This window comes from Chiloscyllium plagiosum, unplaced genomic scaffold (genome assembly GCF_037043375.1).
Source record: "Chiloscyllium plagiosum isolate Xiang-an unplaced genomic scaffold, Cpla_swu_hap1 HiC_scaffold_21, whole genome shotgun sequence".
Taxonomy (NCBI): Eukaryota; Metazoa; Chordata; class Chondrichthyes; order Orectolobiformes; family Hemiscylliidae; genus Chiloscyllium; species Chiloscyllium plagiosum.
In genome coordinates, this window is record NW_028270159.1 from 46,431,773 (window position 1) to 46,458,136 (window position 26,364).

The following is a 26,364-nucleotide window of genomic DNA, read 5'->3' on the forward strand; positions in this document are numbered from 1 at the left end:
ACTCCCTTTTCTGACGTGGCTATCCTTGGCCTCCTTCATTGCCACAACAAACCAAACCGCAAAATGGAGGATTAACACCTCATCTTCCACCCGGGTAACCTACAGCCTGGAGGGCTCCACACAGTGTTCTGCAATTTCAAATAACCTCCATTCCCATCCCTGACTCCCTTCCCAGCCCCTCCCGTTCCCTTCCATTCCTCTGATCGAACCCTCCCTTCCAGCCACCAACCAGCTTCATTCCTCCCATCAACCAACTAGGTCATACCCTCTATCAGTGTTCACCTATCCCCGGTTCGCCACCCTAGCCCGCCAGCCCCTTTATCTGAAGCTCTCCTTATACCTATCCCCATCCTGAAGAAGGGTTACACCCGAAACGTTGACTTCTCCATCTCCTGATGTTGCCTGGCTTGCTCTACTCCTCCAGCTTCCTGCCTGTCTACTTTGGTTTCCAGCATCTGCAGTTTTTTTTTGTCTCTTTATGAATTCAGAGCAGTAGGCCATTCAGCCCCTCAAGCCTGTTCGTCCACTTACATCTTAGCTGATCTGATTTTAACCTCAAATCTTCACTCTCTCCTACCCCAGTAAACTCTTAGTCCTTTGCTTAAGAATTATCCATCTACTTTTGCCTTAAATATTTGGGGCTCTGCTTCCATTGCCTGTTCAGGAAGAGAGTTCAAAGAATCACAACTATTGAGAAAGAAAATTCCTCATCTGTGTTTTAATTGGGTGAAATCTGCTTTTTAAACAGTGGCTCAGTGGTTCTAGATTGTCCTATTAAGAGGAAACATCCCCTCCAGATCTTCCCTATCAAGATATGAAGACCCTTCAGGATCTTAATTCACTAAAAGGTAGTAGATATAAGCCTGGCCTGTTCAACCTTTCCTAATAAGAAAACTTGCTCATTCCAGAGATTAGTCCAATAAACTTTCTCTCAACTACTCCATCATATTTACATCTTTCTTTGAATAAGACGACCAATACTGTACATAGTACTCCAAATGTGGTCTTACCCATATAACTGAAGCATAACCTCCCTACTTTGGTATTAAATTCTCTTCACAATAAATAATATTGTATTTGCTTTCCTAATTATTTGTTGTACCTGCACACTAACCTTTTGCTATCCATTTGTGAGGACAACCAGTTTCCCTATATCGCAGAGCTCTGCAATCTTCCATCATTTGGAATCATTCCACATTTTCGCTCACTAAAGTAACCTATCCATCTTTTGTGACCTCTTAAATTAATCTGCATAACTTACTTTCCTACCTATCTTGTGCCATTAACAAATTTGGAATTTACGTCCCAAATCCCTTCATCTAAGTCACTTGTAAAGAGTTGAGGCAGATTGTGCACAATTGCGGTCACATCACAGAGCCCTGTGGCACATCACTCATTACATCTTGCCAACCTGAAAAAGACCCATTTATGCCTACTCCCAGCTAGTCTTCTATTCATACCAATGTGCCTCCCAATGCACCATGAGATCTTTATTTTCTACAATAACCTTTGATGTGGGACTTTATCAACTATTTTTGGAAATCTATGATCCCCTGTATCATACTCACGCCTGCATTGTGGTGGTTGCTGTCTGAAAGTTGAAGAGGTTTTCCTTTGGGAACCAAGTCCGAATTGGGACATCATCTGAAACAGAAAAATTATTTTACTCAAAACTATCTGTAGGCAAATTAGAAAGTATTTCAGTAAAGGTCACTTTAAAATGGAGGGCTGGGAGCTGCAGCCACGCTTGCTACCTGGACTTGAACATCGACAGGAGTGCAAATCCTTTGCCACAAACCAGGGAAGCAGCAAATATACAGGCTGATTTTGCAAAACTAAAGCCTAGAATCTCACTGGCCTCTTCCTACTGCAGTTCACCACCACCTTTGCCAGGATAATTAGGGCTGTACAATAAATGCTGGCATAGCCAGTGATGCCTATACCCAATGAACAAATAAAAAACATACAAAGTATATATTGCTGTTCCTGTTGATTTGCAAACATCCCAAGCTATTGAATCTAACAGAGCTTAGAATCAAAATTGTTGAATGATTTCAGCACAAAATGAGGCCATTGGGCCCATCATATCAGAGTCAGCCTTCAGTAACAGCAACTCAGCTAGTCCCACCCACAACCCTGCCTTTTCATCATAACCCTGCCAATATTTGTTTGCTTTAGATTAGATTACATTACATTACAGTGTGGAAACAGGCCCTTCGGCCCAACAAGTCCACACCGACCTGCCGAAGCGCAACCCACCCATACCCCTACATTTACCCCTTACCTAACACTACGGGCAATTTTAACTACGGCCAATTCACCTGACCTGCACATCTTTGGACAGTGGGAGGAAACCGGAGCACCCGGAGGAAACCCACGCAGACACGGGGAGAACGTGCAAACTTCACACAGTCAGTCGCCTGAGGCGGGAATTGAACCCGGGTCTCTGGGGCTGTGAGGCAGCAGTGCTAACCACTGTGCCACAGTGCCGCCCACGAGTACTATTCGACTTCCTTCTGAAGTTCGCAACTGAATCTGCCCCCATCTCACTCTCAGGTGGTACTTTCCCGATCCTATCACCTCACTACATACAAATGTTTTTTGCCATTGTCCTCTGGTTCCCCTCCACCAATCGTGACAGCTTCTTTCTATCCACTCTGTCCAGAGCCAACAGGATTTGAAACCCTCGATCATATTTCCTCACAAATATGTTCTATATAAACAATACTCCCAGTTTTGCCAAACAATCCTCAGAGCTGAAGCTCCTCATTTCTAGAACCATACTTAAGTTTTTCTGTTTTGTTACAACGCCTTCACATCCTTCTCAAAGTGCCACACTCAGAACTGGGTGAAATACTCTAGTTGATGCTGAATCAGTCTTTCATAAAGTTCATTGCAGCTTCCTTGCTTTAATATTCTAAGCTTTTATTTCTAAAGAAAAGCATATGAATGTCTTTGTAACCTCCTTACCATTTTCAATGATTAGGAGGTGTCGGTGTTGGACTGGGGTGTACAAAGTTAAAAATCATACAACACCAAGTTATAGTGCAACAGGTTTATTTGGAAACACTAGCTTTCAGAGCACTGCTCCTTCATCAGGTGGAGTATAAGATTGTAGGACACAGAATTTATAGCAAAAGTTTACAGTGTGATGTAACTGAAATTATATATTGAAAAAGACCTGGATTGTTTGTTAAGTCTCTCATCTTTTAGAATGGGCATATTGGTTTCAGTTTTTTTAAATGTAAATCCCAGAATGTTCTTAAAGTTACATTCTCAAGGGAACTTTAACAATTGGTGTCCTATCAGCCCAGAAGGGGTGAGGTGCCCTGTGTATGTGTGAGGCTGTCTGTGCCCCAATGTTCAGACTGATTCTAATCTAAAAAAGGAATTTACAGAATCTTACATGGATTCATGCAGTTTTTGAGCAAAATAAAATGTAATTCTGCAAGTACAAATTCATCCCACCAACCTAATATCCCCTCAAGTCTGATTACTAAACTTAGTGATCTCAGACTAAGCCCCACTCTCTGCAACTGGATCCTCAGTTTCCTGACCCACAGGCCACAATCAGTGAAGACTGGGGACAATATTTCATCCTCACTAACACTCAACACTGGAGCCCCCCAGGGGTGTGTACTCAGCCCCCTAACTGTACTCACTGTATACCCATGACTGCGTCGCCAAATACCAGACTAATGCCATTTACAGGTTCGCTGATGACACCACCATAGTTGGTCGAATCTCAGATGGTGACGATACAGACTACAGATGGGAGGTGGAAAAATGGTGCACTGAGAACAACCTAGCTCCCAATGCCAGCAAAAACAAGGAACTCATTATTGACTTTGAGCGGGATGTTACTCATGCCCCCCCCCCAACACATTAACAGCACAGAGGTGGAACAAGTGGAGAGTGTCAAGCTCCTGGGAGTGGTCATCCACAACAAGCTTTCTTGGACTCTTCATGTGGACGCACTGGTTACAAAGGCCCAACGACGTTTCTTCTTCCTCAGGCAACTAAGGAAATTTGCCATGATGGCGAATATCCTTGCCAACTTTTATGGGGCGCCATTGAGAGCATTCTGTCTGGATGTATCACTACCTGGTATGGCAATTGTACCATTCAAGATCAGAGATGTTACAGATAGTGATGAACTTGGCCCCGACAATCACAAAGGCCAACCTTCCACCTATAGAATTCATTTACCAGGCCCGCTGTCAAGGAAAGGCCACTAGCATTCTTAAAGATCCATCCCACCCTGGCAATGTTTTTCTACAACCTCTACCATCGGAGAGAAGGTACAGAAGTCTGAACACACGCACCAGCCGTTTTCCTAACAGTTTCTACCCTACTGTTGTTAGAATACTGAATGGCCTCACAAACTCTTGGCATTCACCTGTACCTGTGTTTTGGATTTTGCTGCTGTTTACCTATTATTTACTGATCTATGCTATTTAACTCTGTGATCTGCCTGTATGGCTCGCTAGACAAAGCTTTTCACTGTGCCTCGGTACACGTGACAATAAATCCAATTCAATTCGTGTGTGTGTATGTGTGCGCGCGTGCGTGGTGTGTGTGTGGGGTGTGAGACGTGTGTGGGGTGTGAGAGATGTGTGTATGTGTGAGAGTGTGAGTGTAAAAGAGTACAAGTCTGTGAGAGGGTGCATCTGAGTGTGGGAGTGTGTGTGTGAGCGTATGAGAAAGGGTCTGCATGAGTGTATGGGTCTGTGTGCATAGGAGTGTGTGTATATACACGCACGTGCAGTGCAGTGGGGTCACTTGTAGTGTGACATGAACCCAAGGTCCTGGTTGAGGCCATGGCTATCAAAATTGGCTATCAGCCCCTGCTCGGCCACTCTGCGTTGTTGCCTGTCCTGAAGTCCACCTTGGAGGATTAGATTAGATTGGATTAGATTAGATTACATTACAGTGTGGAAATAGATCCTTCGGCCCAACAAGTCCACACCGACCCGCCGAAGCGTAACCCACCCATACCCCTACATTTACCCCTTACCTAACACTACGGGCAATTTAGCATGGCCAATTCACCTGACTGCACATCTTTGGACCCTGCACATCTTTGGACTGTGGGAGGAAACCGGAGCACCCGGAGGAAACCCACGCCGACACGGGGAGAACGTGCAAACTCCACATAGATAGTTGCCCGAGGCTGGAATTGAACCTGGGTCTCTGGCGCTGTGAGGCATCAGTGCTAACCACTGTACCACCCGAAGGTCCAAGGCCGAATGTCCCAGATTCCGAAGTGTTCTCCGACTGGGAGGGAACATTCCAGTCTGTTGATTGTTGTGCGATGTCCATTCATCCGTTGCCATACCATTTTCAATTACTTATATGCAGGGAATTGAACTCATTATTTTATACTGCCTCTTTTCATTTTTCTTTCCCAGAATGAAACACTTCACACTTCTCTGCACTAAATTTCATTTGCAAATATCCGTGTATTGCACCAATCTGTCTGTGTCTTCTCAAACTCCATCACTACCCTAGTTGTAGCTAGCAACATTTCCAGTCTGCATGTCATTTGCATTATGCCTGCTGCTACTTGCTAGTGAGTATGAAAATTGCACATTAGAACAGATGAAAGCATAGCCAGAGAGATGATGAAGGAGGCGACAGCCTTAGATTCCTGGGACAGAAGGAGCGGATCTAGGTAAGATGGCATAATGATTACCCTTTAAATGAGGCAGGAACATCAAACTGCTTGAACTTCAAGGACCATCTGGCATCGACCAAGCAACCAGAAAAGACAATGGCAGAAGCAGCCCCGTCTACCCTGCAAAGTCCTCCAGACTAACATCTGGGAGCTAGTGCAAAAATTGGGAGAGCTGTCTCACAGGCTGGTGAAGCAACAGCCTGACATAGCCATACTCACAGAATCATATCTTACAGACAATGTCCCAGATGCCACCATCACCATCCCTGGCTATGTCACTTAGCTATGCCTCTCACCTGCTGCATATGCTGTTTGGCATGCAAATAGTCATGTTTTGTAGCTTCACCAGATTGACACCTCATTTTTAAGTATGTCTGGTGCTGCACCTGGCATACCCTCCTGCACTCTCCACTGAACCAGGGTTGATCCCCTGGCTTCTCGGTAATGGTTGAGAGGGAGATGTACCAAGCCATGAGATTGCAGATTGTGCTGGTGTACAATTGTGGATACGGATGCCCAATGTTGAGTTGCTAGATCTATTTGAAGTCTGTCTCATTTAACACAATGATACTGCCACACAACTCAATGGAGGTCTTTCTCAATTGAAGGCAGGACTTTGTCTCCACAAGGACTGTGCTGTGGTCACTCTTACTGATACTGTCATTGACAAATGCATCAGCAGGACAGACATAGCAGAGGTACCATCACAGTGGTAGAAGAGAGTTGCCCCAAAGTCATTAGCATTGACTCCAGACCCCATGACGTCTTGTGACTTCAGGTTAAACATGGGCAAGGAAACCTTATGATGATCATCATGTACAATCCTCCCTCAGATGCTCAATCAGTATTCGCCCATTTAGAGGAAGCACTAAGGATGGCAAAGTCACAAAATGTACTCTGAGTGGGGCATTTTAACGTCTATCCCCAGGAGTGCCTCAACGCAACACTACTGTTCGAGCTGGTTGGGTCATAAAGGACATAACTGCTAGACTGGATCTGCAGCAGGTGGTGAGGGGACCAACAAGAGGGAAAAACATACTTGACCTCATCCTTACCAATCTGTCAGCTGCAGATGCATCTATCCATGACTGCATTGGTAAGGGCGACCACCACATAGCACTTGTGGAGATGAAGTCCGGCCTTCACATTGACAATACGCTCCATTGTGTTGTGTGGCACTATCAATGTGCTAAATGGGACAGATTTTAAACAGATCTAGCAACTCAACGCTGCACATTAATGAGGCATTGTGGGCCATCAGTAGTAGCAGAATTGTACTCCAACACAATCTGTAACCTCATGGCCCGACAGATGCCCCACTCAGCCATTACCATCAAGCCAGGGAAGTTCAATGGAAAGTGCAGGAGGACATGCCAAGAGCAGCACCACTATATTTACCTAAAAATGTGGTGTCAACTTGGTGAAACTACCAAACAGGACTACTTGTGTGCCAAACAGCATATGCCAGACAAAGCTAAACGATCCAACAACAAATGGAGCAGATCTAAGCTCTGCAGCCCTGCCACATCCAGGCGGGAATGGTTGTGGACAATTAAACAACTCACTGGAGGAGGGTCCACATGGGGGAATACTGATACATGATGATCATCAGAAGGTTTCCTTGCCCATCCTCAACAATAGAAGAACCCAGCATATCAGTGCAAAAGATACGGCTGAAGCATGCAATATTCTTCAGCCAGAAGTGCCAAGTGAATGATCCATCTCAGCCTCTACCAGTGGTCCCCAGCATTACAGCTACCAGACTTCAGCCAATCCCATTTATTCACATGATATCAATAAATGGTTGGAAGCACTGGATACTACAAAGGCTATAGGCTCTGACAACATCCTGGCAACAGTACTGAAGACTTGCATTACAGAACTTGCCACTTGCGTCACCTTCACCAGTACAGTTACAACGCTGGCATCTACCCAATGTGGAAAATTATCTTGGCACATGTCCTGTACACAAAAAGCAGCAAAAATCCAATCCGGCCAATTACCACCCTGTCAGTCTACTCTCAAGTATCGGTTCAACGATGGAAAGCGTCATTAACAGTGCTATCAAGCAGCATATCAGTTACTATCAGTAGTAACCTGCTCAATGGCACCAGGTTCTGGTTCCACCAGGGCCACTCAGCTCTTGATCTCATTACAACCTTGGTTCAAACATGGAGAAATGAGCTAAATTCCAGAGGTGAAGTGTGAGTGACAGCCCTTGACATCAAAGCCATATTCAGAATGTGGCATCAAGGAGCCCTTGCAAAACTGGAATCAATGGCTGTCTCTGCTGGTTGGAGTCATATCTTGCATATAGGAAGATGGTTATGGTCGTTGGAGGTCAGTGATCTCAGCTCATGGACATCTCTGCAGGAGTTTCTCAGGGTAATGTCCTCGGCCCAACCATCTTCTGTTTGTTTCATCAAAGACCTTCCCTTCTTCAGAAGATCACAAGTGGTAATTAACATTTGCGTCACACGGATGCCAGGCACTGACCATCTCTAATGAGTGACAATCTAACCACCATCCCTTGACATTCAATGGTGTCACCATCAGTGAATCTCTCACTATCAACATCCTGAGGGTTACCATTGACTAGGAACTCAATGGACTCCCCACATAAACACAATGGCGACAAAAATAGGTCAGATGCTAGGAGCACAGCTCCTTTCAAACTCTTGACCACTTCCATTTAGAAGGACAAGGCAGCAGATACAAAGGAATACCACTCTCGGCAAGTTCCCCTCCAAGCCATGCACCATTCTGATTTGGAAATGTATCACCATTCCTTCACTGTCGCTGGGTCAAAATCCTGGAATTCCCTCCCTAATGGCATTTGGGTCAACCCAAGCACATGGACTGCAGCGATTCAAGAAAGCAGCTCAGCACCACTTTCTCAAGGGCAGCTAGAGATGGACAATAAATGCTGAGTAGCCTGCGACGCCCATGTCCCATAAATGAATTTAAAAAAACACTGATCCTGGGGTCTCACATTGAGACACTGTGACCCTTGGAAACCTGTGGTCAGATCCTAAGGATCTATTCCTAAAATTTGATATGCTTTGACTCCAAAGAAATCAGCCTTTAGATTTCAGCTGTCTTGTCTCCAGAATCTCTCATGTCTCCTCTCTGGATTGTTATTCACCTGGATACAGACAATCACACTTTATCAGCAGATTATTTTGATTGTTTACTGCTCTGGAGCAAATTCTACTAATCACCACTAACCAGCAGATTGAATAGCAATGGTGGGTGAAAATGTGTTTTGGTGGTAATGGGATTGAACCAGAAATCTTGAGGCCTAAAGTCACGTTTTTGGAACACAGGTTCAAATTTCTCCACCGCAGCTGATGGAATTTGAATTTAATTCATAAAGTCTGGATTTGAAAGATGGCGTCAGTGAGGACCACAACAACTCATCAACTGTTGTAAAACCCATCTGATTTACTGGTGTCCTTTGTTGGGGGAGTGAACCTACCAAACAGCAACAATGTGCCTGACTCTTACCTACCCTCTGAAAATGGCTGCAAGCTACTTTTAGATTAGATTACTTAGAGTGGAAACAGGCCCTTCGGCCCAACAAGTCCACAGCGACCCTCTGAAGAGCAACCCACCCAGACTCATTCCTCTACATTTACCCCTTCACCTAACACTACAGTCAATTTAGCATGGCCAATTCACCTAACCTGCACATTTTTGGACTGTTCAAGGACAATTACAATTGAGCAATAAATATTGCTACAGTGCCACCTTCATCCTCAGAGGAGTCCCACAGTCTATTTTCCTAGTGTTTTTATTGGATTCCCTCATGGGATGCGGTGTCATTAACATTTGTACACTATCAACAAATGCCCTTGAGAAGGTGATAATGAGTGCCTCTTGAACCAATGCAGTCCATGTGCTGTAGGTAGACCCTCCAATGCTTTTAGGGAGGGAGTTTCAGAATTTTGACTCAGCAACAGTGAAGGAACAGTAATATATTTCCAAGTCAGGATGGTGAGTGGCTTGGAGGGGAACTTGCAGGTGGTAGTGTTCCTACATATCTGAACATTCCTGAAGAAGGGTTTATGCCTGAAAAGTCGATTCTCCTGCTCCTCGGATGCTGCCTGGCCTGCTGTGTTTTTCCAGCATCACATTTTTCAACTCTGGTCTTCAGCATCTGCAGTCCTCACTTTCTCCTACATAACTGCTGCCCATTAGCAATCATAGGTTTGGAAAGTGCTGTCTAAGGAGCCTTCTCAGTTTCTGCAGTGCATTTTGTACATGGTACACACTGCTGCTACTGAGCATCAGCGGCACAGGGAGCGGATGTTTGAGTGTTGTTGGAACTGCACACACTCAGCCAACTGTGGAGTATTCCATCACATTCCTGATTTGTGCCCTGGACTTTGGAGAGTCGAGTTACCTGCTGCAGTATTCCTAGACTCTGACCTACTCTTGAAGCCAGATTCTGGATCAGTGGTGCTGGAAGAGCACAGCAATTCAGGCAGCATCCGAGGACAGGCAAAATCGACGTTTCGGGCAAAAGCCCTTTTATTCCTGATGAAGGGCTTTTGCCCGAAACGTCGATTTTGCCTGTCCTCGGATGCTGCCTGAATTGCTGTGCTCTTCCAGCACCACTGATCCAGAATCTGGTTTCCAGCATCTGCAGTCATTGTTTTTACCTCTACTCTTGAAGCCACCTACTCTTGAGTGCAATTGAGTTTCTGATCAATGGTAATCCCCAGAATGTTGATAATTGGGAATTCAGTGATGGTGGTGCCACTGAATGTCATGGGGCAATGGTCAGATTCTGTCTTGCAGGAGATGGTCATTACCTGGTATTTGTGTGATGTGAATTTTACTTTTCACTTGTCAGCCCAAGTCTCGATACTGCCAAGGGACATGGACAGCCTTAGTATCTCAGGAATTGTGAATGGTGCTGACCATTGTGCAATCATCAATGAACATCCCCAACTCTGAGCTTTTGATGGAGGGAAGGTTTCAGGAGAAGGCAATTGTAAAAGTTGGCGATTGAGTTTATTGTGGTAAACAGCAGATTCTGATCATAACTACCCCAGGTTGGAAGACCCCAGTTCATATCTGCATTTCACTCTTCCAGCTCAGAGCATTTAGGATGGCAAGTACATCTATTTTGTTGTGGTTCTACAGCATATTGTAACCCAGTTACCTGGAATATGTTACTACACAGAACATGCTGACTGCAGTTTCCTAGCAACCAACAGCAAATTATTTCTCAATAAGATTGCAGCCATAGTGTCAGAATGGTAATGCAATTGTTTTGGAACTTGATATGGGGGAGGGGTAGTCAAGAAGTTACAACTGTCCCTATTCTCCAGGTAACAGAGATGATTGCTGCTCTGTTGAATTCTCTTTCCCAGTGGGGGCTGAATCATTGAATGCATTGACAGCAGAGCTTGACAGATTTTTGATTGACAAGGAAGCCCAGGATTAGGAGGGCAACAGGTAGATGAGACCACAACCCTCATCAGAAGCAATGTGTGCCATTTATAAACTGCAGAAAATCACAAAACCTCTCCAAACAGCGCCTTCCAAGCCGACAACCACCTCCTTATGGAAGGACCACGGTAGCAGATACATGGGGATACCAGCAATTTCAAGTTTCTCTCCAAGTCACTCACCACCCTAACTTGGCAACATATTGCAGTTCCTTCAATGTCGTTGAGTCAAAAGTGTGGAACTCCAGCCCTCATGCCACTGTGAGTCTACCTTCAATTAGAGTCGTAGGGTCATAGAGATATACAGAAACAGACGCTTTGGTACAACTCGTCCATGCCAACTAGACATCCTAAATAAATCTAGTCCCATTTGCCAGCATTTGGTCATATCCCTCTAAACCCTTCTTATTCAAATATCCATCCTTATGTCTTTTAAATGTTGCAATTGTACCAGCCTCCACCACTTCCTCTGGCAGCTCATTCCATACACGCAAAGGTGCCCCTTAGGTCCCTTTTAAATCTTTCCCCTCTCACCCTAAAACTATGCCCTCTAGTTCTGGACTCCCCCGCCCCAGGGAAAAGACCTTGTCTATTTACCTTATCGATGTCCCTCATGATTTTATAAACCTCTGTAAGGTCACCCCTCAGCCTCCGTAGCTCCACAGAAAATAGCCAAAGCCTATTCAAACCCTGCGACCGTGGCAACATCTTTTCTGAACCCTTTCATATTTCACAGCATCCTTCCTATAGTCAGAAGACCAGACTTGCTCGCAGTATTCTAATAGTGAGCTTAATCAATAGTAAGGTCCTGAGGATTGTTGCTGAACAAAGAGATCTTGGAGTGCAGGTTCATAGTACCGCCACACCATGACTTCCCAACTCCTATACCCAATGCTCTGACCAATAAAGGCAAGCCTACTAAATGCCTTCTTCACCACCAATTTTGGTGTCATCTGCAAACTTACTAAGCATACGTCCTCCATTCCTATCCAAATCATTTTATATAAATGATGAAAAGCAGTGGGCCCAGCGCCAACCCTGTAGCACACTGCTGGTCACAGGCCTCCAGTCTGAAAAGCAGACCTACATCACTACCCTCTATCTTCTACTTTCGAACCAGTTCTGTATCCAAATGGCTAGCTCTCCCTGTATTCCACGTGACCTAACCTCATCACCAGTCTACTTTGAGGAACCTTACTGAAGTCTATATGGATCACATCCACCACTCTGCCCTCATCAATCCTCTGTTACTTCTTCAAAAAACTTAATCAAGTTCGTAAGACACGATGTCCCATGTACAAAGCCATGTTGACGATCCCTAATCAGTCACTGCCTTTCCAAATACATCTAAATCCTGTCCCTCAATATGTCTTCCAACAACTGGCCCACCACCGATGTCAAGCTCACCAGTCTATAGTTCGCTGGCTTTTCCTTATCACCTTTCTTAAATAATGGCACGTTAACCAACCTTCAGTCTTCCAGCACCTCACCTGTGGCTAGTAATGATACAAATACCTCAGCAAGGAACCCAGCAATTACTTCCCTAGCTTCCCACAGGGTTCTAGGGCATACCTGATTAGTCCCAGGAACTTGTCCACCTTTACATATTTTAAGACTTCCAGCATCTCCTCCTCTGTAATTTGGACATTTTTCAAGATGTTGTTATTTATTTTCCCATGTTCTCTATCTTCCACCTCGTTCTCCACAGAAAATAGTGATGGAAAATACTCACGTACTGTCTTCCCAATCTCCTGTGGTTCCACAGATAGGTGGCCTTGTTGATCTTTAAGGGGTCCAATTCTCTCCCTAGTTACCCTTTTGTCCTTAATGTATTTATAAAATCCCTTGAGATTCTCCTTAACACTATTTGTCAAAGCTATCTCATGTCCCCTTTTTGTCCTCCTGATTTCCCTCTTATGTATACTCCAACTGCCTTCATGCTCTTCTAGAGAATCCCTCCATTTCTGCTGTCTATAAGGTAGACAGTGATAAGGTAAGGGAACCATGGTTTACTAAAGAAATTGCGTCTCTTGTTAAGCGGAAGAAGAAGGCTTATGTGACATTGATGGTTCAGATGAGGCGATGGAGTTACAGAATAGCCAGGAAGGATTTAATGAGAGAATTAAAAAGAGCAAGAGGACATGAGCAGTCTTTAGCAGGTAGAATAAAGGAGAACCCTAGAGCTTTCTATAGGTATGTGAGGAATAAAACGATGACAAGAGAAGGAATAGACTCAGTCAAAGACAGAAGTGGGAAGTTGTATGTGGACCCTGAAGAGATCGGAGAGGTGCTAAATGAATATTTCTCATCTGTTTTTACTCAGGAAAAAGAGAATATTGCAGAGGAGAAGAATGAGATATGGATATTAGACTGGAAAGGATCAAGGTTAGTAAGGAGGAGGTGTTATCAATTCCAGAAGGCGCGAGAAAAGATAAGTCCCCTGGGCTGGATGGGATTTATCCAAGGATTCTCAGGGAAGCTAGGGAGGAGATGTTGGAGCCTTTGGCCTTGACCTTTGAGCTGTCATTGTCTACAGGCTTAGTACCAGAGGACTAGAAGATTGCAAATGTTATGCCCTTGTTCAAGAAGGGGAGTAGAGATGACCCAGGGAATTATAGACCTGTGAGCCTTACGTCTGTTGCAGGAAAAGTTTTGGAAAGGGTTATCAGAGATCGGATTTATAATCATCTAGCAAGCAACAAATTAGAAATATGAATTCATCAAGGGCTGGTCATGTCTCACACATCTCACTGGGTTTTTTTGAGAAGGTGACCAAGCATTTGGATGAGGCAGGGCAGTTGATGTGGTTTACATGGACTTCAGTAAAGCCTTTCATAAGGTTCCACATTGGATAAAATGCAGAGGCATGGGATTGAGGATGACTTAGCAGTTTGCATTAGAAACTGGCTTTCTGTAAGGGGGCAGTGAGTGGTGGTTGATGGAAAATATTCAACCTGGAGTCCAGTTACTAATGGTGTGCCACAAGGATCTGTTTTGGGACCATTGCTGTTTGTCATTTTATAAAAATGACTTGGATGCAGGCATAGGTGGATGGGTTAGTGAGTTTGCAGATGACACTAAAGTCGGTGGAGTAGTGGACAATGTGGAAGAATGTTACAGGTTGCAGTGGGACTTGGATAAACTGCAAAATTGAGCTGAAAGGTGGCAAGTGGAGTTCAATGCAGATAAATGTGAGGTGATTCACTTTGGGAAGAATAACAGGAAGGCAGAATACTGGATAAATGGAAAGATTCTTGGTAGTATGGATGCGCAGAGGGACCTTGCAGACCATGAACATACATTCCTGAAAGTTGCCACCCAGGTTGACAGTGCTGTTGGGAAGGCATACGGTGCATTAGGTTTCATTGGTAGAGGAATTGAGTTCCAGAGCCGCAACGTCATGCTGCAACTATACAAAACGCTAGTGTGGCCGCACTTGGAATACTGTGTACAGTTTGGGTCGCCCCATTACAAGAAGGATGTGGAAGCATTGGAAAAGGTGCAGAGGAGATTTACCAGGATGTTGCTTGGTCTGGAGTGAAGGTCTTATGAGAAAAGGCTGAGAGACTTGGCTCTGTTCTCATTGGAGAGAAGAAGGCTAAGAGGGGATTTGATAGAGACATACAAGATGATCAGAGGATTAGATAGGGTAGACAGTGAAAGTCTTTTTTTTAGGATGATGACGTCAGCTTGTATAGCTACAATTTGAGGTGTAATAGATTTAAGACAGATGTCAGAGGCAGTTTCTTTACTCAGAGAGTGGTAAGGGCATGGAAAGCCCTGCCTGCCAATGTAGTTAACTCAGCCACATTAGAGGCATTTAAACGACCCTTGGATAAGCACATGGATGAAGATGGGATAGTGTCGGGGAGATTAATTCACAGGTCGGCGCAACATCAAGGGCCAAAGGGCCAAGGACCAATACAGTCTGCACTGTATTGTTCTATGTTCTAGAACCTCAACTTCTCTAGTTATCCCGAATTCCCAACACCTACCAGCCTTGCTCTTCATCCTAAAAACAACACTCTGTCTCTGACTCTCGTTATCTCATTTTTGAACGCTTCCCATTCCCAGCAGTCCCTTTACCTGCGAACATTCGTACACAATCAACTTTTGAAAGTTCTTGCCTAATACTGTCAAATGTGCCTTGCTCCAATTTAGAACTTTAACTTTTAGATCCGGTCTACCTTTTTCCATCACTAAGTGCTCCCCCACTGACACCTCAGTCACCTGCCCTGCCTTATTTCCCAAGAGTAGGTCAAGTTTTGCATCTTCACTCGTAGGTACATCCACATACTGAATCAGAAACTTTTCTTGTCCACACTCAACAAATTCCTCTCCATCCAAGCCCTTTATACTAGGGCAGTTCTAGTTTATGTTTGGAAAATTAAAATCCACTACCATAACCACCCTATTATTCTCACACATAGCTGAGATCTCCTTTCACATTTGTTTCTCAATGTCCCACTGACCACTGGGGGGGTCTATAGTGCAAGTCGAAAAGTGTGACGCTGGAAAAGCACAGCAGGTCAGGCAGCAGGAGAGTCGATGTTTCGGGCATAAGTCCTTCATCAGGAATGTGAAGGGGGTGGGCAAAGGGGTTAAGAGATAAATAGGAATGGGGTTGGGGCTGACGGGAAGGTCGCTGGGAAGGTAATAGCAAGATTCAGGTGGGGGGTAATGGTGATAAGTCAGAGCGGAGGGTGGAGCGGATAGGTAGGACAGTGCCAAGTTGGAAGATTGGATCTGGGATGAGGTGGGGGAGGGGAAGTGAGGAAACTGGTGAAATCAACGTTGATGCCATGCCGTTGGAGGGTCCCAAAGCAGAAGATGGGGCATTCTTCCTCCAGGTGTCGAGTGGCTCGGATTTGGTAGTGGAGGAGACCCAGGATTTGCATGTCCTTGGTGGAGTGGGAGGTGAAGTTGAAGTGGTCAGCCACAGGGTGGTCAGTTTGTTTGGTATGTGATTCCCAGAGATGTTCTCTGAAACATTCCGCGAGTTGGCATCCTGTCTCTCCAATATAGAGGAGACCACACCAAGAGCAATGGACACAGTAGATGAGGTCTTTGGATGTGCAGGAAAATCTCTGCCAAATGTGTAGAGATCCTTTGGGGCCTTGGACTGAGGTGGGGGCACAGATTTTATACGTCTTGCGGCGGCAAGGGAAGATGCCAGGTGTGAAGGATGGGTTGGTGGGGGACATGGACCTAACGAGGGAGTCGCAGAGGGAATAGTCTCTGTGGAATGCTGATAGGGATGGGGAGGGAATTGTAGTGGGTCTGACTGTAGGTGACGGAAATGGTTGAGGATGATGTACTGTATCCGGAGGTTGGTGGGATGGAAGGTGAGGACCAGAGGGTTTCTATAAATAAAGAGGCCACTGGCCCTCACCTTCCACCCCACCAACCTCCGGTTACAGCGCATCATCCTCCGCCATGTTTGCCACCTACAGTCAGATCCCACCACCAGAGATACATTTCCCTTCCCACCCCTCCCCATCCCTATCAGCATTCCACAGAGACCAGTCCCTCCACGACTCCCTCGTTAGGTCCACGTCCCCCACCAACCCATCCTCCACCTTCCCTTGCCACCGCAAGACTTGTAAAATCTGCACCCGCACCTCTACCCTCACCTCCGTCCAAGGCCCCAAAGGATCCTTTCACAGAAAGCAAATATTTTCCTGAACATGCAAACACCTCATCTACTGTGTCTATTGCTCTCGGTGCGGTCTCCTCTACATTGAGGAAACAGGACACCAACTCGCAGAACGTTTCAGGGAACACGTCTGGGACCAAACAACCCACTGCTTTGTGGCCGACCACTTCAACTCCTCTTCCCACTCCACCATGGACGTGCAAGTCCTAGGCCTCCTCCACCCACCAAATCCTAGCCACCCGACACCTGAAGGAATAGCATCTTATCTTCTGCCTTGGGTCCCTCCAACCACACGGCATCGATGTCAATGTCACCAGTTTCCTCATTTCCCCTCCCCCCACTTCATCCCAGATCCAACCCTCCAACTCGGCACCGCCTTCTTGAACTGCCCCACCTGTCCAATTTCCTTCCCTACCTATCCGCTCCGACCTATCACCATCAACACCTCCACCTGCACCTACCTTTCGCCTTCCCAGCTATCTTTCTCCCAGCCCCAGCCTCAGCCCGACCTTCTATTTATCTCTCAGCCACCCCCCTAACATTCCTGAACAGCGTATGCTCAAAATGTCGGCTCTCCTGCTCCTCGGATGCTGCCTGACCTGCTGTGCTTTTCCAGTGCCACACCTTTCAACACTGATCTCCAGTATCTGCAGTCCTCACTTTCTCTGGGTCTACGGTACAATCCCAATAAGGTGATCATCCCTTTGTTTCTTAGTTCCACCCAAATAACTTTCCTGGACATATTTCCAAGAACATCCTCCCTGAATACAACAGTATGTTATCCCTAATCACAGCCGTAATGTTATCCTTAATCAAAAAAGCCACTCCCCCTCTTCTCGCTCCACTTTCAGTTCTTCCTAATGCATCTATACAGTGGAACATTAAGCTGCCAGTCCTGTCCATCCCTGAGCCACATCTCTGTTTTTGTAACGATATCTCAATCCCATGTTCCTAACCATGCTCGGAGTTCATCTGTCTTATTTGCTAGACTTTGAAATAGATGCAGTTTAATTTTTCAGTCTCTGCTTTGTTCCTGCCTGATCTGTTTAACTTACTTCTTTTCCCAACTGTACCAGGTCTCAGACTTATCTCTTTCCTTACTATCTCCCCCCAACCTTGTTTATCTAACAAATCTCCCTGCCAGTATATTAATCCCCTTCCAATTCAAATGCAATCCATCCTTCTTATACAGGCCACCTCCACCCAGAAGACATTCCAATGGTTCAAAAATGTGAATCGCTCTCCTTTACACCAGCACCTCAGCCACGCATTCATCTGCTCTATCCTCCTAATCCTACCCTCACTAGCCCATCGCTCTGGGACTAATCCAGAAATTGCCACCCTCGAGGACCTACTTTTTAAATTCCTGCCTAACGTCCTATATTGTCTCCACAGAATCTCATTTTTCTCTTCCTATGTTGTTAGTTCCAATGTGTACAACGACCTCCTGCTGGTCCCTCTCTCCTTTGAGAATATTCTGCACTCTCCCTGAGATATCTTTGATCTTGGCGCCAGGGAGGCGACACATCATTCTGATATCTCGCTGTTGGCTGCAGAATCGCCTGTCTGTGCCTCTGACTAGAGAGTCCCCTATCGACTGTTTAGAACTCGGTGTATCCCTTGTTACATTAGAGCCAGTCTTAGTACCAGAAACCTGGCTGTCAGTGCTACATTCCCCAGAGAGTGCATCACTCCCTACATTTTCCAAAACAGCATACTTGTTTGAGATGGGGAGAGCCACAAGAGACTCCTGCACTACCTGCCTCTCTCTCCTATCTTTCTTGGAGTTAACCCATCTATCTGACTGTACCTTCGGTTTATCTCCCTCCCTGCAACCGCCATCCATCACATTCCCTCCGAATCTGATTCCTCATTGCCTCTAACTGTCACTCCAACTGATCCATGCAATTAGATAGGATTCACAACCAAACACACTTTCTGCTGACATAATCATCAGTAACATGGAAGCACTCCCTAATCTCCCACATCACTCTAGTTTCGGCCATCTTTGCATCTTAATAATCTACAGACCCACAAAATAGCACAGTCTTACTGCTCTAAAAATACTATTCCAGGCAGGCTGAGTTTTTATAGTTTTAGAGGTTAAAAGACAGATCTCAATAACATATAATTAAAAAACCCACTCTATTCACTATTGTAGATTTACAGAAGAAAACCAGCAAGGTTACACTTTAAAAGTCACTTAGCTGCTCCGCTGTTGTGCACTTCCGCACACAGGTTTCTCCAAGGTCAACTGTTTATTTTCTTTGAACAATGTTCAGAGATACTTGAAACCAGGCAGCAAAGGCAGCAGCTGTGCATGTTACTGCTGGATCAGACAGCAGTGTCGGTTCCTTTCTACCTTTGAATCACTGCCCATGTGGTCACTACCATTGTCTGTCTTCCTCCTTTTTGAAGTGCTGTTGTTTTAATTTTATTTCCCAAAGTTCCAAAACAATGTAACAGCTTATAAAACAGTAAATACCGCTCCTGGAATTTGAGGAAACCAGCTCCAACACTGATAATACCTCAAAAAAACAAGCAGCTCTTAACAGCCACAACTTTTCCCCGTTCCCCATCTTGTAGGTTTACCTTTGGGTTCTGAACCAATTCTGATGAAGGGTCACCGGATTTGAAGTGTTAACTCTGCTTTCTTCCCACTGAATGCCGTCAGCCCGGCTGAGTTTCGCCAAAAAGTTCTGTTTATGTCTTCAGATCTCCATCATCCGCAAGTTTTTGCTTTATTCAGGTTGTGGATCTTCATCAGGTCCTGGATCTACCTCTTAAAGATATGGATCCATCTTCAGGTCATAAGTCTACCTTCAGGTCCAGAGTGCACCTACAGGTTATGGGTCTACTTTAGACTCTGGGTCTACCTTCAAGTCAGGGGTCTACCTTCATGTTCTGGGTCTATTTCCGACTCTGGGTCTACCTTCATATTGTGGGTCTACTTTAGACTCTGGGTCTACCTTCAGGCTTGATTGGCCTGCTCCCTGCCTCCTGCAAAGATCCTACAGCGGCTATCAATGCTTAGGTTGCTGACCTTAGCTCTGTCTCTGTGCTTCCCCAGTACTCACCGGACACTCTGTCCATGCTGTACATGCGCTCGAGCTTCTTGCGGTGGCGGGCGGCCTCGCGCCCCTGCACGTGCTCGCCCTCAACGGTCAGCAGCTGCGAGGAGCCCGCGCCCTTCGCACAGCCCGGGCACTCCCTGGAGCTCTGCCTGCTGCCCGCCCAGCTCCTGCAGCGCACTCCACCTGCACCTCCACCTCCGGCCGCCTTCGGGGGCCGCGCTTCCTTGCCAGGGGTGCTCGCCGCCGCTGCCACCGTCCCCTCGGTCTCCGCCTCCCTCTCTGACAGCAACTGGCTCTCGCCCGAGATGGTGTAGACCCGCGGCTTCTGGCCGTCGGCCGGCTTCTCCGACCCTTCCTCCGAAAAACTGCGGTCGAACCTTCCCTGAGAGATCATGGAGAGGCGGCGCTTGTTCTGGGCGGGCTGTTGGATCTCCGAGGAATCCTCCGGGTCCATCAAGGTCTCAGCCACCAGGTGATCTGAAAGGTAAGGGAAGACATACGCAAGTACATATATATTTTTATATATATACATATATATATATATAAAATGTGTGTGTGTAGACACACACTTCTTCCCTGCAGAAGCTTTGTCAAAGTTCTCCTCTCACCTCAAGTCTCCCTGGAGAACTGCACCTCAGCTCAGTTGATAGCACACCCACCTCTGAGAGAGAAGGTTGTGGGTCCAACCCTTATTTCAAGACCTGGGACACACAAGCTTCAGAGAAGCTGGCTCTGCGGACGTAGTACTGAGGGTGTGCTGCGCTAGCAGAAGCACCAATGCTGCAGATGAGATGTCATTCTGGGGTCTGGCCCCTTCACATGGAAATCCCTGGCCATTACTGTGCACAAAGAAGAACGTTCTTTCTTCCTGATCAATAGTTAATCCAGCAATGGACATCAGTAAAACAAATGGATGGGATCAGACAAGGGGTCAGCATGGTTTTACGAAAGGGAACTCATGCTTGACAAATGTACTGAGTTCAAGGATGTAACTCGTGGAGCAGATAAGGGGAGCTAATGAATGTGGTTTACTTGGACTTTCAGAAGATTTTTGATAAAGATTAGATTAGATTCCTTACAGTGTGGAAACAGGCCCTTCGGCCCAACAAGTCCACACCGACCCGCCGAAGCGCAAACCACCCATACCCCTACATTTACCCCTTACCTAACACTACGGGCAATTTAGCATGGCCAATTCACCTAACTTGCACGTTTTTGGACTGTGGGAAGAAACCCACACAGACACTGGCAGAGTGTGCAAACTCCACACAGTCGCCCGAGGCGGGAAATGAACCCAGGTCTCTGGCGCTGTGAGGCAACAGTGCTAACCACTGTGCCACCGTGCCACCCACAAAGTCCCACATAAGAGACTAGCCTGTAAATTTAAACACGTGGGACTGGGAGTAAAGTGCTGACATGCATAGAGCACTGGTTAGCACAGAAAAGGCGTGGGAATAAATGGGTCTTTTTTAAGTGGCAGGCAGTGACTAGTGGGATACTGCAGGGGTCAGTGCTTGGATGCCAGCTAATAACAATATATATTAATATTTGCATATGAGAATTAAATGTAATGTCTCCAGAAAAGCAGGTGACACAAAAGCTGGGTGGAAGGGTGAGCTGTGAGGAGGGTGCAGAGATGCTTCAGTGTGATTTCGACAAGTTGAGTGAGTGTCCAAATGAATGGCCCATGCAGAATGATGTGAATAAATGTGAGGTTATCCACTTTGGTCACAAAAACAGGCAAACAAATTGGGAAAGGGAAATGTGCAATGAAACCTGGCTTCTTGAACACCAGTTGCTGAAAGTAAGCAGGCAGGTGCAGCAGACAGCGTGGAAGGCAAACAACAAGACAGTTTGAGTTCAGGATCAGGGATGTCTTGCTGCAGTTGTGCAGAGCACAGCTGATACCACACCTGAGTATTGTGTGCAGTTTTGTTCTCTTTATCTGAGGAAAAATGTTCTGATGACGGAGGGAGTGTAACAGAAGTTTACCAGACTGATTCCTGTGATGACAGGACTGATGTGTGAAGAGAGGCTCTGCCAGGACTATATTCTCTTCAGTTTAGAAAAATTAGGAAGGATCTCATGGAAACAATTCTAACAGGACTGAACAGGGTAAATACTGGAACTGTATTCCTAATGACTGGGACTCCAGAACTAAGGATCACAGTTTAAAGGTATAGGGTAGGCCGTTTAGGATTGAAACGAAGAGACATTTACTCTCTCAGTGCTGAGCCTGTGGAATTTTGCATTGAACGTTTTCAAGGAGTTACATATAGCTCTTAGGGCTAAAGGAATTGAAAGATATGGGGAGAAAGTGGGAACAGAGGGCTGAGTTGGATCATCAGCTATGATCAAAATGAATGGTGGTATAGGCTCGAATAGCTGAATGGCCTACGCCTTCTATTTTCTATGTTTGTAAATGATCTGGGCATTTGATTAGATTAGATTAGATTACTTAGTGTGGAAACAGGCCCTTCGGTCCAACAAGTCCACACCGACCCTCCGAAGCACAACCCACCCAGACCCATTCCCCTACATTTACCCCTTCACATAACACTATGGGCAACTTAGCATGGCCAATTCACCTAACCTGCACATTTTTGGACTGTGGGAGGAAACCGGAGCACCCGGAGGAAACCCACGCAGACACGGGGAGAATGTGCAAACTCCACATAGACAGTTGCCTGAGGCGGGAATTGAACCCCAGTCTCTGGCGCTGTGAGGCAACAGTGCTTGCCACCGTGCCGCCCTTGTCTCATTGCTGTTTGTGGGAACTTGCCGTAAACAGGTTACTAACTACGCTATCTACATTACCGCAGTGAATTCAAAATAGTTCACCCTGGGTGCTGTGTACTTTGGGACATCCTAGCCATCAATATTCACTGATTCCCCAGTGGATCTCACCTGTGGGGCTCTTGGCAGAGGCCAGGAACAGACTCAGCTTACACCACATAGTTCCCAGCTGGTGCCTGGTATGTTGACATGGCAGGAGGGGACATTGAACCAGGCTACTGTTTCTGACCCTCTAACAGTGCAGCATTCCCTCTGTGTACCCTGCAACATTGCAGCACTCCCTCTGTATTGACCGTGCAGCATACACTCAGTACTGATCCTCTGAGAGTGCAGCACTTCCCCTGTACCGACCCTCTGCAACAATCACTCTATACTGACCATCTGACAATGCAGTACTCCCTCATTACTGACCCTGCAACAGTGCAGCATTCCCTCAGTATTGGCAACATCTACTGGTCACTGTTTGCAGTGTGCAGCTGAACAGCGGAGAGTAGCTCAGTTTGGAAATGCAGTCGCTTTTCAGTCCAGGACACAGTTTGAGGCATCTACATTTTCAAATGTGTCCAGGGATTTGTAATTTAGGTTCTGTTTAGTAACTGCTGCTACTGTTCAGAATTTATACAAAATTGCTGATTCAATCAGGTCAGCTTAACAATAATTTTAATGGATGGAATTATAAAATAGATTCACAGTTAGATATAAATCTTGATAATTACTGTTCCAGTTTGATCTAAATTTCCTGCAGGAACCTTTTTCACCACAATATCAAATTCTGATTCTAGGAGGACATAATGAAGCTGAGAGATTTCGTACATTCTCCTTGCTCAGCTGGTGAGAGAGCAACAGGTGGTTAACCCACGTCATAGAATATAATATAACGGCAGCACTAACACAATGTACGATCCTGTTACACTCACTCACCCAGGACCAGCAATGTCTCCTATCAAATAACAGCAATAGATCTTTAGTTATTTTCACATTACATAACACACAGCTAGAACATAATTTTCCTTTCTTGGACTCTCAGAAACAACTAACCATCTCAAAGTATAAAGGAAATCACTTCTGACTAATTAGATATTTTTTTTTCTGTTCACTGTATATTTGTAATAAATTCAAATCTGTTCATTGGACATTCTGGTCAATTTGCTCACATCAAATGTTCCTGCTGATTTGAACAAATACACATCTTCAATACAAACAGAGCAAGCAGTGTATCAGCTAACAATCTGTCTGACCTCAGTGAATGTCTGGTGATTAGAACACCAGTGAGAATTCTTCTTCAAAATAGTGTCATAACATCTTATAGTTATGAGGTTTGGGTTAACATCTCATCTGTAGGACAGAACCTCTGATGGTACAGTGCTGCATCAACACTGACCCTCAATCCAACACCTCAAAGATGCAGTACTCTCTCAGCAACCATTTGGACTGAGCGAGACTTCCTCAATGTTCCCCTCCCCAACAATGCAGCAGGCTCTTGGTTCTGACCATCTGACAAAGTGACACTCCTTCTGTATTGACCCTTTGACAGTGTAATACCCCTTCTCTACTGACTGTCTGACAGCGCAGCACTCCCTTTGTACTAACCATATGATAGTCCAACACTCCCTCAGTATTGACCCTGTGAGAGTGCAGCTCTCTGTCTCTACTGACCCTCTGACAATGCAGCCCTCTCTCAGTACTGAAACTGTGACGGTGTAGTACTCCCTCAATAATGACTCTTTGAGAGCACAGCACTCCCTCAGTACCAACCTCTGACAGCGCAGCACACCCTCAGTACCTCCCTCTGACAGCGCAGCACTCCCTCAGTACCGACCCTCTGACAGTGCAGCCCTCCCTCAGTACCAACCCTCTGACAGCGCAGCACTCCCTCAGTACTGACCCTCTGACAGCATAGCACTCTCTCAGTACTGACCTTCTGACAATGCAGCACTCCCTCGGTACCGACCCTCTCATTAATGCAGACTCCCTCAGTACCGACCCTCTGACAGCACAGCACTCCCTCAGTACCGATCCTCTAACAGCGCAGCATTCCCTCAGTACCGACCCTCTGACAGTGCAGCCCTCGCTCGGTACAGACCTTCAGACAGCGCAGCATTCCCTCGTTACTGACCCTCTGACAGCGCAGCCCTCCCTCAGTACCGACCCTCTGATAGCCCCGCATTCCCTCAGTACCGACCCTCTGACAGCGCAGCACTCCCTCAGTACCGATCCTCTGACAGCGCAGCACTCCCCCAGTACCGATCCTCTGACAGCACAGCACTCCCTCAGTACCGATCCTCTGACAGCACAGCACTCCCCCAGTACCGATCCTCTGACAGTGCAGCACTCCCTCAGTACCGATCCTCTGACAGCGCAGCACTCCCTCAGTACTGACCATCTGACAGTGTAGCACTCCTTCAGTACCAACCCTCTGACAGCATAGCACTGTCTCAGTACTGACCTTCTGACAATGCAGCACTCCCTCGGTACCGACCCTCAGACAGCGCAGCATTCCCTCAGTACTGACCCTCTGACAGTGCAGCACTCCCTCAGTACCGACCCTCAGACAGCGCAGCATTCTCTCAGTACTCACCCTCTGATAGTGTAGCACGCCCTCAGTACCGACTCTCTGACAGTGCAGCACTCCCTCAGTACCGACCCTCAGACAGCACAGCATTCCCTCAGTACTCACCCTCTGACAGTGTAGCACGCCCTCAGTACCAACCCTCTGACAGCATCGCACTCCCTCAGTACCGACTCTCTGACAGTGCAGCACTCCCTCAGTACCGACCCTCAGACAGCACAGCATTCCCTCAGTACTGACCCTCTGACAGTGCAGCACTCCCTCAGTACCGACCCTCAGACAGCGCAGCATTCCCTCAGTACCGACTCTCTGACAGTGCAGCACTCCCTCAGTACCGACCCTCAGACAGCACAGCATTCCCTCAGTACTGACCCTCTGACAGTGCAGCACTCCCTCAGTACCGACCCTCAGACAGCGCAGCATTCCCTCAGTACTCACCCTCTGACAGTGTAGCACGCCCTCAGTACCAACCCTCTGACAGCATCGCACTCCCTCAGTACCGACTCTCTGACAGTGCAGCACTCCCTCGGTACTGACCCTCTGACAGTGCAGCACTCCCTCGGTACCGACCCTCTGACAGTGCAGCACTCCCTCAGTACCGACCCTCTGACAGTGCAGCACTCCCTCAGTACCGACCCTCTGACAGTGCAGCACTCCCTCAGTACCGACCCTCTGACAGTGCAGCACTCCCTCAGTACCGACCCTCTGACAGCACAGCACTCCCTCAGTACTGACCCTCTGACAATGCAGCACTCTCTCTATATTGACCCATCAACAATGTAGCACTCTCTAAGTATCACGTTAATATTTTGGCTGAGATTTTGTGCTCAAATCTATGAAGTGGATCTTAGAGGTTCAAGTGCCCCTATCTGAGTCTTCTCAACAAGATTAATGCAAAGTGACTGCGGATTTGAATCACAGGAGGAATTAGCAATGTCAGGATGAGGAAATAGAACAGGGAAAACAATATGTTATATATATCCAAACTGGTCATGGATCAAAACATGGAGATCTATGTTTTCTAATGGCACCTCTATGCATTTCAATGTTTCCAGCATGTGCTATCATCTGTGTAATTGTGAATACCACTAAACCCTGGAAACATATTGCTGTCACTCTTCATTGCTGACACA

General features: G+C 46.3%; 1 protein-coding gene across 1 annotated transcript in view; it reads right to left on the reverse strand.

Annotated features, from left to right (window-relative positions):
• The window catches only part of LOC122564742 (NMDA receptor synaptonuclear signaling and neuronal migration factor), a 110,783-nt gene that overhangs the window by 65,765 nt on the left and 18,654 nt on the right, over positions 1-26,364 (reverse strand). The window contains exons 3-4 of the mRNA XM_043719893.2: positions 19,870-20,343; positions 1,569-1,644 (exon numbers count right to left, since the gene is read on the reverse strand). Of these exons, the coding sequence (XP_043575828.2) occupies positions 1,569-1,644; positions 19,870-20,343 (550 nt within the window). The remainder of the gene's footprint in view (positions 1-1,568; positions 1,645-19,869; positions 20,344-26,364) is intronic.